The 15,714-nt window shown below is 55.3% G+C and overlaps 1 protein-coding gene across 1 annotated transcript in view; it reads left to right on the plus strand.

Annotated features, from left to right (window-relative positions):
* Positions 1-13,881, plus strand: part of LOC139235674 (protein phosphatase 1 regulatory subunit 3E-like) — a 13,968-nt gene extending 87 nt beyond the window's left edge. Inside the window, exons 1-2 of the mRNA XM_070866714.1 lie at positions 1-413; positions 13,429-13,881. The exon at positions 1-413 is cut by the window's left edge and continues 87 nt beyond it. Of these exons, the coding sequence (XP_070722815.1) occupies positions 1-413; positions 13,429-13,881 (866 nt within the window). The remainder of the gene's footprint in view (positions 414-13,428) is intronic.
* The last annotated feature ends 1,833 nt before the right edge of the window (positions 13,882-15,714 follow it).

Consider the following 15,714-nt stretch of genomic DNA (forward strand, 5'->3'; position numbering starts at 1 on the left):
TCCCCCGCAACCTCAGCTACATCTCGGGCCTGTACGAGAAGGCCTACTACGCCTCACAGCGGCAGAGCGCGGCGGAGCCGGGGCAGGGGGAGGGGGACAGGGAGCCCAGGGTGCGTGGCCGCCCGGCCTGGGCCCCCTCCTCCCCCGGCGAGACCGCCGCCAGCAGCAGCCTGCGGCGGAGGGCCCGCTCGCTGCCGGCCAGCTCCGAGAGAGGCCGGGCGGAGGCCGGCCGGAGCCGCAGCCCCGACAGCCGGAAGAGGGTGCGCTTTGCCGACTCGCTGGGCCTGGAGCTGGCCTCCGTCAAGCGCTTCAGCCAGTGGGAGGCCCCCCGGGTGCCCAGCCACGTGCACGCTCAACTGCAGCGCGACGCCATCCGCCATTTTGGAGCCCGCCGCGACAGCCTGGCAGTCAAGGTAGGTGGGCCGGGGGTTGGGGGAACGGGGGACGAGGCACAAACTCCGGTCTCTAGCCACCGACTCCATCCCTCTGCCTGGCAACCGTCTGAGGCCGAACCAGGCCGTTCACAACCTTTGACCCCGAAGTGAGCTTCCGGCCACATATCCACAGCGTAACTAAACCCGCCTATTTCCCCCTCCGTAACACCGCCCGTCTCCGCCCCCTGCCTCAGCTCATCCGCTGCTGAAGCCCTCACCCGTGCCTTTGTTACCTCCAGACTTGACTATTCCAACGCACTCCTGGCCGGCCTCCCACATTCTACCCGACGTAAACTGGAGGTGATCCAAAACTCGGCTGCCCCCCCCGTGTCCTAACTCGTACCGGGTCCCGCTCACCCATCACCCCCTGTGCTCACTGCCCTGTGTCCTAACTCGCACCGAGTCCCGCTCACCCATCACCCCCTGTGCTCACTGCCCTGTGTCCTAACTCGCACCGAGTCCCGCTCACCCATCACCCCCTGTGCTCACTGCCCCGTGTCCTAACTCACACCGAGTCCCGCTCACCCATCACCCCCTGTGCTCACTGCCCCATGTCCTAACTCGTACCGGGTCCCGCTCACCCATCACCCCCTGTGCTCACTGCCCTGTGTCCTAACTCGCACCGAGTCCCGCTCACCCATCACCCCCTGTGCTCACTGCCCTGTGTCCTAACTCGCACCGAGTCCCGCTCACCCATCACCCCCTGTGCTCGCTGCCCCGTGTCCTAACTCACACCGAGTCCCGCTCACCCATCACCCCCTGTGCTCACTGCCCCGTGTCCTAACTCACACCAAATCCCACTCACCCATCACCCCCTGTGCTCGCTGCCCCGTGTCCTAACTCACACCCAGTTCCGTTCACCCATCACCCCCTGTGCTCACTGCCTCGTGTCCTAACTCGCACCGAGTCCCACTCACCCATCACCCCCTGTGCTCACTGCCCCGTGTCCTAACTCACACCCAGTCCCGCTCACCCATCACCACCTGTGCTCACTGCCCCGTGTCCTAACTCGCACCAAGTCCCACTCACCCATCACCCCCTGTGCTCACTGCCCCGTGTCCTAACTCGCACCAAGTCCCGCTCACCCATCACCCCCTGTGCTCACTGCCCCGTGTCCGAACTTGCACCGAGTCCCGCTCACCCATCACCCCCTGTGCTCGCTGTCCCGTGTCCTAACTCGCACCAAGTCCCGCTCACCCATCACCCCCTGTGCTCACTGCCCCGTGTCCTAACTCGCACCAAGTCCCGCTCACCCATCACCCCCTGTGCACGCTGCCCCGTGTCCTAACTCGCACCAAGTCCCGCTCACCCATCACCCCCTGTGCTCACTGCCCCGTGTCCTAACTCGCACCCAGTCCCGCTCACCCATCACCCCCTGTGCTCGCTGCCCCGTGTCCTAACTTGCACCCAGTCCCGCTCACCCATCACCCCCTGTGCTCGCTGACCTACATTGGCTCCCGGTTAAGCAACGCCTCGATTTCAAAATTCTCATCCTTGTTTACAAATCCCTCCATGGCCCTCGCCCCCTCCCTATCTCTGTAATCTCCTCCAGCCCCACAACCCCCCCCGAGATGTCTGCACTCCTCTAATTCTGCCCTCCTGACCATCCCTGATTATAATCGCTCCACCATCGGTGGCCGTGCCTTCTGTTGCCTGGGCCCCAAGCTCTGGAACTCCCTCCCTAAACCTCTCCGCCTCTCGACCTCTCTCTCCTCCTTCAAGACGCTCCTTAAAACCTACCTCACTTGCTCTAATTTCTCCTTATGCGGCTCGGGATCAAACCTGCAACACATCACACTCCTGTGAAGCACCTTGGGATGTTTCACTTCGTTACAGAGGCTATATAAATACCAGTTGTTGTTGTTACTGTTCCTGGGGGTGGGCGGGTGGGTTTTTTTTTTATTGGTGCTCTTTACTTTCAGGGCCGTTCTCCGAATAAAACTGGAGTGAGGATGAGGCCTAGTGCTTCCAGGCCCTGATCCTGATCCCTCTGCCCCCCTCAGGGCGCCCCAGAGCGCTTTACGGCCAATCAAGTGTTTTATTTTTGGAAGTGGGCTTGCTGTTGCCACGGTAAGAATCGCAACGGCCAACGTGTGCACAGCAAGATCCCACAAACAGCCTGTGAAGTTGGTGGAGGGATAAATATTGGCCCGGCACACCGGGTAGAGCTCTCCTCCTGCTCTTCTTCCAAGGGCAGGCGAGGTCCTCGGTTCAACGTCTCACCCAAAAGACCAGTGAAATGTATTTCCTTCGTGGGTTCTTTGCTTGAGAATTCACGGCAACACGTTGCTATTAAGAACTAATTGGTTTATTAGCCAAAGGTTTAACAATCACACGACACATTACCGGTTCATCCACTGGGCTCACAACCACCTGCCCCATCGTGGATCCCCCGAACCCAACAGGCTGGGGTTTAGAAACATAGAAACATAGAAAATAGGTGCAGGAGCAGGCCATTCGGCCCTTCTAGCCTGCACCGCCATTCAATAAGATCATGGCTGATCATTCACCTCAGTACCCCTTTCCTGCTTTCTTGCCATACCCCTTGATCCCCCGAGTAGTAAGAACTACATCTAACTCCTTTTTGAATATATTTAGTGAATTGGCCTCAACAACTTTCTGTGGTAGAGAATTCCACAGGTTCACCACTCTCTGGGTGAAGAAGTTTCTCCTCATCTCGGTCCTAAATGGCTTACCCCTTATCCTTAGACTGTGACCCCTGGTTCTGGACTTCCCCAACATTGGGAACATCTTCCTGCATCCTGTCAGAATTTTTTTTTTATGAGATCCCCTCTCATCCTTCTAAATTCCAGTGAATACAGGCCCAGTCGATCCAGTCTCTCCTCATATGTCAGTCCTGCCATCCCGGGAATCAGTCTGGTGAACCTTCGCTGCACTCCCTCAATAGCAAGAACGTCCTTCCTCAGATTAGGAGACCAAAACTGCACACAATATTCCAGGTGTGGCCTCACCAAGGCCCTGTACAATTGTAGCAAGACCTCCCTGCTCCTATACTCAAATCCCCTCGCTATGAAGGCCAACATACCATTTGCCTTCTTCACCGCCTGCTGTACCTGCATGCCAACTTTCAATGACTGATGTACCATGACACCCAGGTCTCGTTGCACCTCCCCTTTTCCTCATCTGTCACCATTCAGATAATATTCTGCCTTCGTGTTTTTGCCCCCAAAGTGGATAACCTCACATTTATCCACATTATACTGCATCTGCCATGCATTTGCCCACTCACCTAACCTGTCCAAGTCACCCTGCAGCCTCTTAGCGTCCCCCTCACAGCTCACACCGCCACCCAGTTTAGTGTCATCTGCAAACTTGGAGATATTACACTCAATTCCTTCATCTAAATCATTAATGTATATTGTAAATAGCTGGGGTCCCAGCACTGAGCCCTGCAGCACCCCACTAGTCACTGCCTGTCATTCTGAAAAGGATCCGTTTATCCCGACTCTCTGCTTCCTGTCTGCCAACCAATTCTCTATCCACGTCAGTACATTACCCCCAATACCATGTGCTTTAATTTTGCACACCAATCTCTTGTGTGGGACCTTGTCAAAAGCCTTTTGAAAGTCCAAATACACCACATCCACTGGTTCTCCCTTGTCCACTCTACTAGTTACATCCTCAAAAAATTCTAGAAGATTTGTCAAGCATGATTTCCCTTTCATAAACCCATGCTGACTTGGACCGATCCTGTCACTGCCTTTCAAATGCGCTGCTAATACATCTTTAATAATTGATTCCAACATTTTCCCCACTACTGATGTCAGGCTAACCGGTCTATAATTACCCGTTTTCTCTCTCCCTCCTTTTTTAAAAAGTGGTGTTACATTAGCTACCCTCCAATCCATCGGAACTGATCCAGAGTCGATAGAGTGTTGGAAAATGACCACCTTCCATTATTTCCAGGGCCACTTCCTTAAGTACTCTGGGATGCAGACTATCAGGCTCTGGGGATTTATTGGCCTTCAGTCCCTTCAATTTCCCTAACACAATTTCCCCCCTAATAAGGATTTCCTTCAGTTCCTCCTTCTCACTAGACCCTCGGTCCCCTAGTACACCCGGAAGGTTATTTGTGTCTTCCTTCGTGAAGACAGAACCAAAGTATTTGTTCAACTGGTCTGCCATTTCTTTGTTCCCCATTATAAATTCACCTGATTCTGACTGCAAGGGACCTACATTGGTCTTCACTAATCTTTTTCTCTTCACATATCTATAGAAGCTTTTGCAGTCAGTTTTTATGTTCCCGGCAAGCTTCCTCTCATACTCTATTTTCCCCCTCCTAATTAATCCCTTTGTCCACCTCTGCTGAATTCTAAATTTCTCCCAGTCCTCAGGTTTGCTGCTTTTTCTGGCCAATTTATAAGCCTCTTCCTTGGATTTAACACTATCCTTAATTTCCCTTGTTAGCCTCGGTTCAGCCACCTTCCCTGTTTTATTTTTACTCCAGACAGGGATGAACAATTGTTGAAGTTCATCCATGTGATCTTTAAATGTTTGCCATTGCCTATCCACCGTCAACCCTTAAAGTATCATTTGCCAATCTATTCTAGCCAATTCACGTTTCATACCATCGAAGTTACCTTTCTTTAAGTTCAGGACCCTTGTCTCTGAATTAACTGTGTCACTCTCCATCTTAATGAAGAATTCTACCATATTATGGTCACTCTTCCCCAAGGGGCCTCGCACAACAAGATTGCTAATTAGTCCCTTCTCATTACACATCACCCAGTCTAGGATGGCCAGCTCTCTGGTTGGTTCCTCGACATATTGGTCCAGAAAACCATCCCTAATACACTCCAGGAAATCCTCCTCCACTGTATTGCTACCAATATTGCACGCATCCTTAACTTCCTGTTTGATGCCATCCCACTACGACTGTTTGGTGATCTGTACACAACTCCCACTAGCCTTTTCTGCCCTTTGGTGTTCTGCAGCTCTATCCATACACATTCCACATCATCCAAGCTAATGTCCTTCCTTATAATTGCATTAATCTCTTAAACCAGTAACGCCACCCCACCTCCTTTTCCTTTCTGTCTATCCTTGCTGAATGTTGAATACCCCTGGATGTTGAGTTCCCAGCCTTGGTCACCCTGGAGCCATGTCTCCGTAATCCCAATTACATCACATCCGTTAACAGCTATCTGCGCAGTTAATTCATCCACCTTATTACGAATACTCCTCGCATTGAGACACAGAGCCTTCAGCCTTGTTTTTTTAACACTCTTTGTCCTTTTAGAATTATGTTGCAACGTGACCCTTTTTGATTTTTGCCCTTGGGTTTCTCTGTCCTCCAATTTTCCTTATCTCCTTTCGACCTTTTGCTTCTGCCCCCATTTTACTTCCCTCTGTCACCTTGCCTAGATTCCCATCCCCCTGCCATATTAGTTTAAACCCTCCCCCAACAGCACTAACAAACACTCCGCCTGGGACATTGGTTCCGGTCCTGCCCAGGTGCAGACCGTCCGGTTTGGACTGGTCCCACCTCCCCCAGAACCGGTTCCAATGTCCCAGGAATTTGAATCCCCCGCACTTGCACCACTCCTCAAGCCACGTATTCATCTGCGCTATCCTGCGATTCCTACTCTGACTAGCACGTGGCACTGGTGGCAATCCCGAGCTTACTACCTTTTGAGGTCCGACGGCCGATCAGTCCTCAGTGCGTCGTCAGAGCGCGCACTGCCGATGAGCCCCGTCCCTCCCCCACCCTCGGCAAAATTCCGCTCTGAAACTCTTCCTCCTGCCACGCACTGCTTTTGTCTGCCGGTGGCGTGAGGCGGCTGTCCTTGTAAAATGGCGGGGTGGCTCCCATTAAAGGGGAGGGCCTACTGCGGCTGCCGCCATCTTTGTTTTTTTGCCGACTGCTACGTTGGGCCGACAATTATGGCCCCCGGGTTCGGCCGGGACGCCAACGGGCAGCTTGGCACACACCCCGCACCATCCCCCCCCCCCCCCCACCACCCACCCCGCCTCGGGTGCCAGGCCGACAAACCCGGCCGAACCGAAACCCTCCCGGGTGGCCCAGAGGAGACTCTCCCCTTTAAGTGAGGGGGGGGGGGGGGGGGGGTGAGCCCGTGGTGACATCATCGCGGCGCTGTGTTGACGCCATCGCGACGGTCATTCCGCCCGCCCCCCCCCCCCCCCAACAACTTCCGCCCCTCAGACGTTGCCTCCACCCCGTATCCGCCCCTCTCGTGTACTCACCGTCCCCGTGAACACCGACCCATCCGGATCCAAGGGGGGAAAAAACCCCACAAAGAGGCGACCTGAACCGCACCTGCGGGAGAATCCGTCGAAATGGTCATGGGGGGTGGGGGGGAGGGGGGGGGCGCAGTTTGTACCCCGAGGTGTCTTGAGTTTCGACGTGAGCACAACTGGGGCGACAGGTAATGGAAGGGCTGATGTTTGGGACTCAACGGCTGGAGGTCCTGTGGAGGGGAGCCAGAATGTAGAGGGAGGAGGGATCGGGAGAAAGAGCCACTGAACTGAGGCAGGCCAACACCAAGGTACTGATTCTCCATTCCCTCCCCTGTACTAGCCTCTCGTCAGAGGGTTGTGTCTGTAATAACTCGATAGACTGAATACTGTAAACTAACACAGGGACAAACCTGGCTCTGCTTTATTAGGGCCCAAAGTGATCACATTACATGATGGCTGGCCTTTTATACCTGGGCTGTACACACGTGCGCACGGCTCAATGACCTCCGACAGTGGAGCCACCTGGTGGCTAGTAAACCCAAGCTTACACACGTGACAGAGACGTCAGCCCATAATCTGGGCTGACACTGAGAACGTTTTCAGACTCCCTGCGGTCCTGAAAGGCACCACACAGGTGTTCTTTCTTATCCGTGCTGTACCTGCCCCGGGAGTGTGTGATGGGACAGTGTAGAGGGAGCTTTACTCTGTATCTAACCCCGTGTACCTGCCCTGGGAGTGTGTGATGGGACAGTGTAGAGAGAGCTTTACTCTGTATCTAACCCCGTGTACCTGCCCTGGGAGTGTTTGATGGGACAGTGTAGAGGGAGCTTTACTCGGTATCTAATCCTCTGTACCTGCCCTGGGAGTGTTTGATGGGACAGTGTAGAGAGAGCTTTACTCTGTATCTAACCCCCTGTACCTGCCCTGGGAGTGTTTGATGGGACAGTGTAGAGGGAGCTTTACTCTGTATCTAACCCCGTGCTGTACCTGCCCTGGGAGTGTTTGATGGGACAGTGTAGAGGGAGCTTTACTCTGTATCTAACCCGTGCTGTACCTGCCCTGGGAGTGTTTGATGGGACAGTGTAGAGGGAGCTTTACTCTGTATCTAACCCGTGCTGTACCTGCCCTGGGAGTGTTTGATGGGACAGTGCAGAGGGAGCTTTACTCTGTATCTAACCCCCTGTACCTGCCCTGGGAGTGTTTGATGGGACAGTGTAGAGGGAACTTTACTCTGTATCTAACCCCCTGTATGTTCTTCACCCAGAGAGTGGTGAACCTGTGGAATTCTCTACCACAGAAAGTTGTTGAGGCCAATTTACTAAATATATTCAAAAAGGAGTTAGATGTAGTCCTTACTACTAGGGGGATCACGGGGTATGGCGAGAAAGCAGGAATGGGGTACTGAAGTTGAATGTTCAGCCATGAACTCATTGAATGGCGGTGCAGGCTAGAAGGGCCGAATGGCCTACTCCTGCACCTATTTTCTATGTTTCTATGTTTCTATGTTTGATGGGACAGTGTAGAGGGAGCTTTACTCTGTATCTAACCCCCTGTACCTGCCCTGGGAGTGTGTGATGGGACAGTGTAGAGGGAGCTTTACTCTGTATCTAATCCGTGCTGTACCTGCCCTGGGAGTGTTTGATGGGACAGTGTAGAGGGAGCTTTACTCTGTATCTAACCCCCTGTACCTGCCCTGGGAGTGTTTGATGCGACAGTGTAGAGGGAGCTTTACTCTGTATCTAACCCGTGCTGTACCTGCCCTGGGAGTGTTTGATGGGACAGTGTAGAGGGAGCTTTACTCTGTATCTAACCCGTGCTGTACCTGCCCTGGGAGTGTTTAATAGGACAGTGTAGAGGGAGCTTTACTCTGTATCTAACCCGTGCTGTACCTGCCCTGGGAGTGTTTAATAGGACAGTGCAGAGGGAGCGCTGCTCCTGTACTAAAAGGATTATTAAGCTGATTTTATTTAGTAATTGGCTCTTTGTTTCCAGATGATCTGGACTTGTCCTGACCACAAGTTAAATTTTAATGTGGATTATCCAGACTGTGAGGAAGTTTTGAGGAGGGCCATGTATAATTGATGACTGTGATTGCATACTGTGATACTTCCTCACTGCTCCTGACTCAGGTTCCGGCTGATTCACCAAACTGCCCACGTACAATGCACTCAATGCAGAGGGCAAGCTTAAAGAGAAAGGTGATGAGAATATTGGCATTAAAGTCAGGGAGTGACTCCCTGTAGGTGAGCGTGAAGGAGCAAGTGTCTCCCAGTGGGTGAGAGTGAAGGATGGAGTGACTCCCAGTGGGTGAGAGTGAAGGAGGGAGTGACTCCGAGTGGGTGAGAGTGAAGGAGGGAGTGACTCCCAGTGGGTGAGAGTGAAGGAGGGAGTGACTCCCAATGGGTGAGAGTGAAGGAGGGTGTGACTCCCAGTGGGTGAGAATGAAGGACGGAGTGACGCCCAGTGGGTGAGAATGTAGGACGGAGTGACTCCCAGTGGGTGAGGAGTGATGTAGGGAGTGACTCCCAGTGGGTGAGGAGTGAAGGAGGGGGTGACTCCCAGTGGGTCAGTGTGAAGGAGGGAGTGACTCCCAGTAGATGAGGAATGAAGGAGGGAGTGACTCCCAGTGGGTAAGTGTGAAGGAGGGAGTGACTCCCAATGGGTGAGAGTGAAGGAGGGTGTGACTCCCAGTGGGTGAGAGTGAAGGAGGGAGTGACTCCCAGTGGGTGAGAGTGAAGGAGGGAGTGACTCCCAGTGGGTGACAGTGCAGGAGGGAGTGACTCCCAGTGGGTGAGCGTGAAGGAGGCAGTGACTCCCAGTGGGTGAGAGTGAAGGAGGGAGTGACTCCGAGTGGGTGAGAGTGAAGGAGGGAGTGACTCCCAGTGGGTGAGAGTGAAGGACGGAGTGACTCCCAATGGGTGAGAGTGAAGGAGGGAGTGACTCCCAGTGGGTGAGAGTGAAGGAGGGAGTGACTCCGAGTGGGTGAGAGTGAAGGAGGGTGTGACTCCCAGTGGGTGAGAGTGAAGGAGGGAGTGACTCCCAATGGGTGAGAGTGAAGGAGGGTGTGACTCCCAGTGGGTGAGAATGAAGGACGGAGTGACGCCCAGTGGGTGAGAATGTAGGACGGAGTGACTCCCAGTGGGTGAGTGTGAAGGAGGGAGTGACTCCCAGTGGGTGAGGAGTGAAGGAGGGAGTGACTCCCAGTGGGTGAGAATGAAGGAGGGAGTGACTCCCAGTGGGTGAGGAATGAAGGAGGGAGTGACACCCAGTGGGTGAGAGTGAAGGAGGGAGTGACTCCCAGTGGGTGAGGAATGAAGGAGGGAGTGACTCCGAGTGGGTGAGTGTGAAGGAGGGAGTGACTCCCAGTGGGTGAGGAATGAAGGAGGGAGTGACTCCCAGTGGGTGAGTGTGAAGGAGGGAGTGACTCCCAGTGGGTGAGTGTGAAAGAGGGAGTGACTCCCAGTGGGTGAGTGTGAAAGAGGGAGTGACTCCCAGTAGGTGAGGAGTGAAGGAGGGAATGACTCCCAGTAGGTGAGGAATGAAGGATGGAGTGACTCCCAGTGGGTGAGGAGTGAAGGAGGGAGTGACTCCCAGTGGGTGAGGAGTGAAGGACGGAGTGACTCCCAGTGGGTGAGAGTGAATGAGGGAGTGACGCCCAGTGGGTGAGAGTGTAGGAGGGAGTGACTCCCAGTGGGTGAGAGTGAAGGAGGGAGCGACGCCCAGTGGGTGAGAGTGTAGGAGGGAGTGACTCCCAGTGGGTGAGAGTGAAGGAGGGAGTGACTCCCAGTGGGTGAGAGTGTAGGAGGGAGTGACTCCCAGTGGGTGAGTGTGAAGGAGGGAGTGACTCCCAGTGGGTGAGCGTTTAGGAGGGAGTGACTCCCAGTGGGTGAGAGTGAAGGAGTGAGTGACTCCCAGTGGGTGAGCGTTTAGGAGGGAGTGACTCCCAGTGGGTGAGAGTGAAGGAGGGAGTGACTCCCAGTGGGTGAGCGTTTAGGAGGGAGTGACTCCCAGTGGGTGAGAGTGAAGGAGGGAGTGACTCCCAGTGGGTGAGAGTGAAGGAGGGAGTGACTCCCAGTGAGTGAGAGTGAAGGAGGGAGTGACTCCCAGTGGGTGATGAAGGAGGGAGTGACTCCCAATGGGTGAGTGTGAAGCAGGGAGTGACTCCCAGTGGGTGAGGAGTGAAGGAGGGAGCGACTCCCAGTGGGTGAGGAGGGTGGTCAGTCGGTGTTGGAGTCAGTCCCTTCATTGCGGGGGTGGGTCTGACCCTTCAGAAGAACACAAGATCCAGGAGCAGGAGTCGGCCATTCGGCCCCTCGAGCCTGCTCCACCATTCAATGAGATCACGGCTGACCTTCGACCTCGGGTCCACTTTCCTGCACTGTCCCCATATCCCTCGATTCCCTCAATATCCACAAATCTATCGGTCTCTGTCTTGAATATACTCAAAGACTGAGCCTCCACAGCCCTCTGGGGCAGAGAATTCCAAAGATTCACCCCCCTCTGAGTGAAGAAGTTTCTCCTCATCTCAGTCCTAAATGGCGGACCCCTTATCCTGAGACTGTGACCCCTGGTTCTAGACTCCCCAGCCCGGGGGGGAAACACCCTCCCTGCATCTACCCTGTCAAGCCCGGTAAGAATGTTGTATGTTTCAATGAGATCACCTCTCATTCTTCTAAACTCTAGAGAATATCGGCCCAGTCTACTCAATCTCTCCTCATAGGACAATCCCTCCCATCCCAGGAATCAGTCTGGTAAACCTTCGCTGCACTCCCTCTATGGCAAGTATATCCTTCCTTAGGTAAGGAGACCCAAACTGTACACAATACTCCAGGTGTGGTCTCACCAGGACCCGATATAATCGCAGTAAGACGTCTTTACTCTTAGACTCAAATCCTCCTGTAATAAAGGCCAACATACCATTTGCTTTCTTAATCACTTGCTGTACCTGCATGTTAACGTTCAGTGATTGGTGTACAAGGACACCCAGGTCCCTCTGAACACCAACATTTCCCAATCTCTCTCCGTTTAAAAATACTCTGTTTTTCTATTTTTCCTACCAAAGTGGATAACTTCACATCTCCCCACATTATATTCCATGTTCCATGTTCTTGCCCACTCACTTACCCTGTCTATATCCCCTTGAAGCCTCTTTGCATCCTCCTCGCAATTTACATTCCCACCGAGCTTTGTATCATCAGCAAACTTGGATACATTACACTTGTTCATTGGTGGTGGGGTTGTAGCTATTAACAAGTGATAGGTTTAAACACAAAAGTTCGTATGCAGGTACAGCAAGTGATCAGGAAGGCCAATGAATGTTGGCCTTTATTGCAAGGGGGATAGAGTATAAAAGCAGAGAAGTCCTGCTACAACTGTACAGGGTATTGGTGAGGCCACACCTGGAGTACTGCGTGCAGTTTTGGTCTCCGTATTTAAGGAAGGATATACTTGCTTTGGAGACAGTTCAGAGAAGGTTCACCGGGTTGATTCCGAGGATGAGGGGGTTGACTTATGAAGAGAGGTTGAGCAGGTTGGGTCTATACTCATTGGAATTTAGAAGAATGAGAGGTGATCTCATTGAAACATATAAGGTTCTGAGGGGGCTGGACAGGGTGGATGCAGAGAGGATGTTTCCCCTCGTGGGGGAATCTAGAACTAGGGGACATAGTCTCAGAATAAGGGGCCGCCCATTTAAAACTGAGATGAGGAGGAATTTCTTCTCTCAGAGGGTTGTAAATCTGTGGAATTCTCTGCCCCAGAGAGCTGTGGAGGCTGGGTCACTGAATATATTTAAGGTGGAGATAGACAGACTTTTGAGCGATAAGGGAGTGAAGGGTTATGGGGAGCGGGCGGGGAAGTGGAGCTGAGTCCATGATCAGATCAGCCGTGATCTTATTGAATGGCGGAGCAGGCTCGAGGGGCCGAATGGCCGACTCCTGCTCCTGTTCCTGATGTTCTCACCTCTGACAGTGCAGCACTCCCTGACTGAGTGGGCCCTTGTGACTCGAGAGGGAGCGAGAGCAGGCGGAGCAGGCTCGAGGGGCCGAATGGCCGGTTCCCGCTCCTGTTCCTGATGTTCTCACCTCTGACAGTGCAGCACTCCCTGACTGAGTGGACCTTGTGACTCGAGAGGGAGCGAGAGCAGGCGGAGCAGGCTCGAGGGGCCGCATGGCCGGCTCCTGCTCCTGTTTCTGATGTTCTCACCTCTGACAGTGCAGCACTCCCTGACTGAGTGGGCCCTTGTGACTCGAGAGGGAGCGAGAGCAGGCGGAGCAGGCTCGAGGGGCCGAATGGCCGGTTCCCGCTCCTGTTCCTGATGTTCTCACCTCTGACAGTGCAGCACTCCCTGACTGAGTGGACCTTGTGACTCGAGAGGGAGCGAGAGCAGGCGGAGCAGGCTCGAGGGGCCGCATGGCCGGCTCCCGCTCCTGTTCCTGATGTTCTCACCTCTGACAGTGCAGCACTCCCTGACTGAGTGGGCCCTTGTGACTCGAGAGGGAGCGAGAGCAGGCGGAGCAGGCTCGAGGGGCCGCATGGCCGGCTCCCGCTCCTGTTCCTGATGTTCTCGCCTCTGACAGTGCAGCACTCCCTGACTGAGTGGGCCCTTGTGACTCGAGAGGGAGCGAGAGCAGGCGGAGCAGGCTCGAGGGGCCGCATGGCCGGCTCCCGCTCCTGTTCCTGACGTCATGGTAACTGACTGAGATTTCAGCGCTAACGAACTGGTAACACGCTCCGGCCACAGTGCTCTAACCGGCCCCGTGTCTTCCTCCCCCAGGACTGTGGCCCGCCTTGGCCCCTGGAGCCAGCCTTCACCAATCCCATCTACGCGGGGGACTTCCTGCAGCGGGTGAGGCGGGAGAAGGTGTGCCTGGAGGCGGTGTCGGTGGAGAACTTCCGACTGCGGGGCACGGTGCGGGTGCTGAACTTGGCCTTCCACAAGGAGGTAACGGTGCGGCACACGGCCGACGACTGGCGCTCCTTCACCGACTCGCCGGCGCGCTACATCCCTCTGTCGGCTGACCGGCACACCGACCGCTTCTCCTTCGAGCTGGCCCTGCCCCCCTACCTGGCGGGCAGCGCCCTGCAGCTGGCCGTGCGCTACCGGGCCGGCCAGGCCGAGTACTGGGACAACGACGGAGGCCGCAACTACCGGCTGAGGCCCGCCCAGCACGGCCGCCTCTCGCCCCCGCCCGCCGGCTGCGAGACCAGCTGGGTTCACTTTGTGTGAGGCGGAGGACGGAGGGGCTCGGGGCGGGGGTGGGCGGGGGGGGCGGGGCTGTGAGGGGCGGGCGCCCTCCGTGCCGGGCGGAGCAGCTGAAGTCGCCGCCTCTCACCGCCGCCTTTCACCCAGAGTGCCGGCCGGAAACCCGGGGAGCGGCTTTGATCCGAGAACCGCCGTCGCGCTCTCGCTCGGTGGGTGGACATCACTCGCCCTGACCAGGGCAGCGGCCGCGCGGGAACACCACCCCCTCCAGGTTCCCCTCCCGGTCACGCTCCATCCCGACTTGGGAATATATCGGCCCGTTCCTTCCTCGTCACAATCCCGGAACTCCCTCCCGAACAGCACCGTCACCACACGGGACTGCAGCGGTTCAAGAAGGGGGCTCACCACCACCTTCTCCAGGGGCAATTGGGGACGGGCAATAAATGCCGGGGGGGGGGCCTTGCCAGCGGCGCCCACATCCCAGGAATGATTTTTTTTTTTACAAAGGTCAATGCAAACCTCGGGAAGAGGCCAATACAAGTCAGGGAGGGGCGGTGTTGTGGGGGGGAAGGGCAGTACAATCCGGACATTTTCTGCCCCATCAATCTACTCTCAGTCGCAGTCTACTTTCAGTCCAACGCAGCCCCCCCAGTGCGCCAGTGCAGCCTTCGGTCGCCTGAGAAAAAGAGTGTTCAAGGAGCAGGATCTCAAAGCCGGCACCAAGCTCACGGTCTGCAGAGCCCTGGTGATACCCACCCTCCTGTATGGCTCAGAGACATGGACCATGTACAGCAGGCACCTCCAACACTGGAGCAGTCGTCCCAGCGCTGCCTCCGCCAGATCCTGCCAATCCCCCTGGGAGGACAGACGCGCCAATGTCAGCGTTCTCGCTCAGCATCGAAGCACTGACCACACACTCGGCCAGCTCCGCTGGGCAGGGCCCACATTGTTCACACGCACCGATAGGGGACTCCCAAAAAAAAGCGCTCTACTCCGAGCTCCAACACGGCAAGCGAGTCCCAGGAGGGCAGAGCAAACGCTTCAAGGACCCCCTCAAGGGTCTCCTTGAAAAAAATGCAACATCCCCACCGACCCTTGGGGAATCCCTGGCCCAAAACCGCTCAAAGTGGAGGAGAAGTATCCGGGAGGGCGCTGAGCACCTTGAGCCCCTTCGCCGGGAGCACGCGGAAGCCAAGCGCAAACAGCGGAAGGAGCTCACGGCAACCCAAGCCCCCCACCCACCCGTCCCCCCACCTGCGACAGAGACTGGAGGTCCAACACTGGTCTCTTCAGTCACCTGAGGACTGATATTCGTGTGGGAGCAAGTCTTCCTCGACTCCGAGGGACGGCCTGGGAAGAGAAGTACCTAGTGGCATTTACTCACCAATAACCTGCTCACCGAGGCTCAGTGTGGGTTCCGTCAGGACCACTCGGCTCCAGGCCGCGTTACAGCCTTGGATCAAACATGGACAAAAGAGCTGAATTCCAGAGGGGAGGTGAGAGTGACTGCCCTCGACATCGAGGCAGCATTTGACCGAGTGTGGCTTCAAGGAGCCCCAGTAAAACTGAAGTCAGTGGGAATCGGGGGGGGGAAAACTCTCCACTGGCTGTGGTGGTTGGAGGCCGATCATCCCAGCCCCAGGACATCGCTGCAGGAGTTCCTCAGGGCAGTGTCCTCGGCCCAACCATCTTCAGCTACTTCATCAATGACCTTCCCTCCATCATAGGGTCAGAAGTGGGGATGTTCGCTGATGACTGCATGGTGTTCAGTTCCATTCTCAACGCCTCGGATAATGAATCAGTCTGTGACCGCATGCAGCAAGACCCGGACAACATTCAGGCTTGGGCTGACAAGTG

The sequence above is a fragment of the Pristiophorus japonicus genome, chromosome 23 (genome assembly GCF_044704955.1).
Source record: "Pristiophorus japonicus isolate sPriJap1 chromosome 23, sPriJap1.hap1, whole genome shotgun sequence".
Taxonomy (NCBI): Eukaryota; Metazoa; Chordata; class Chondrichthyes; family Pristiophoridae; genus Pristiophorus; species Pristiophorus japonicus.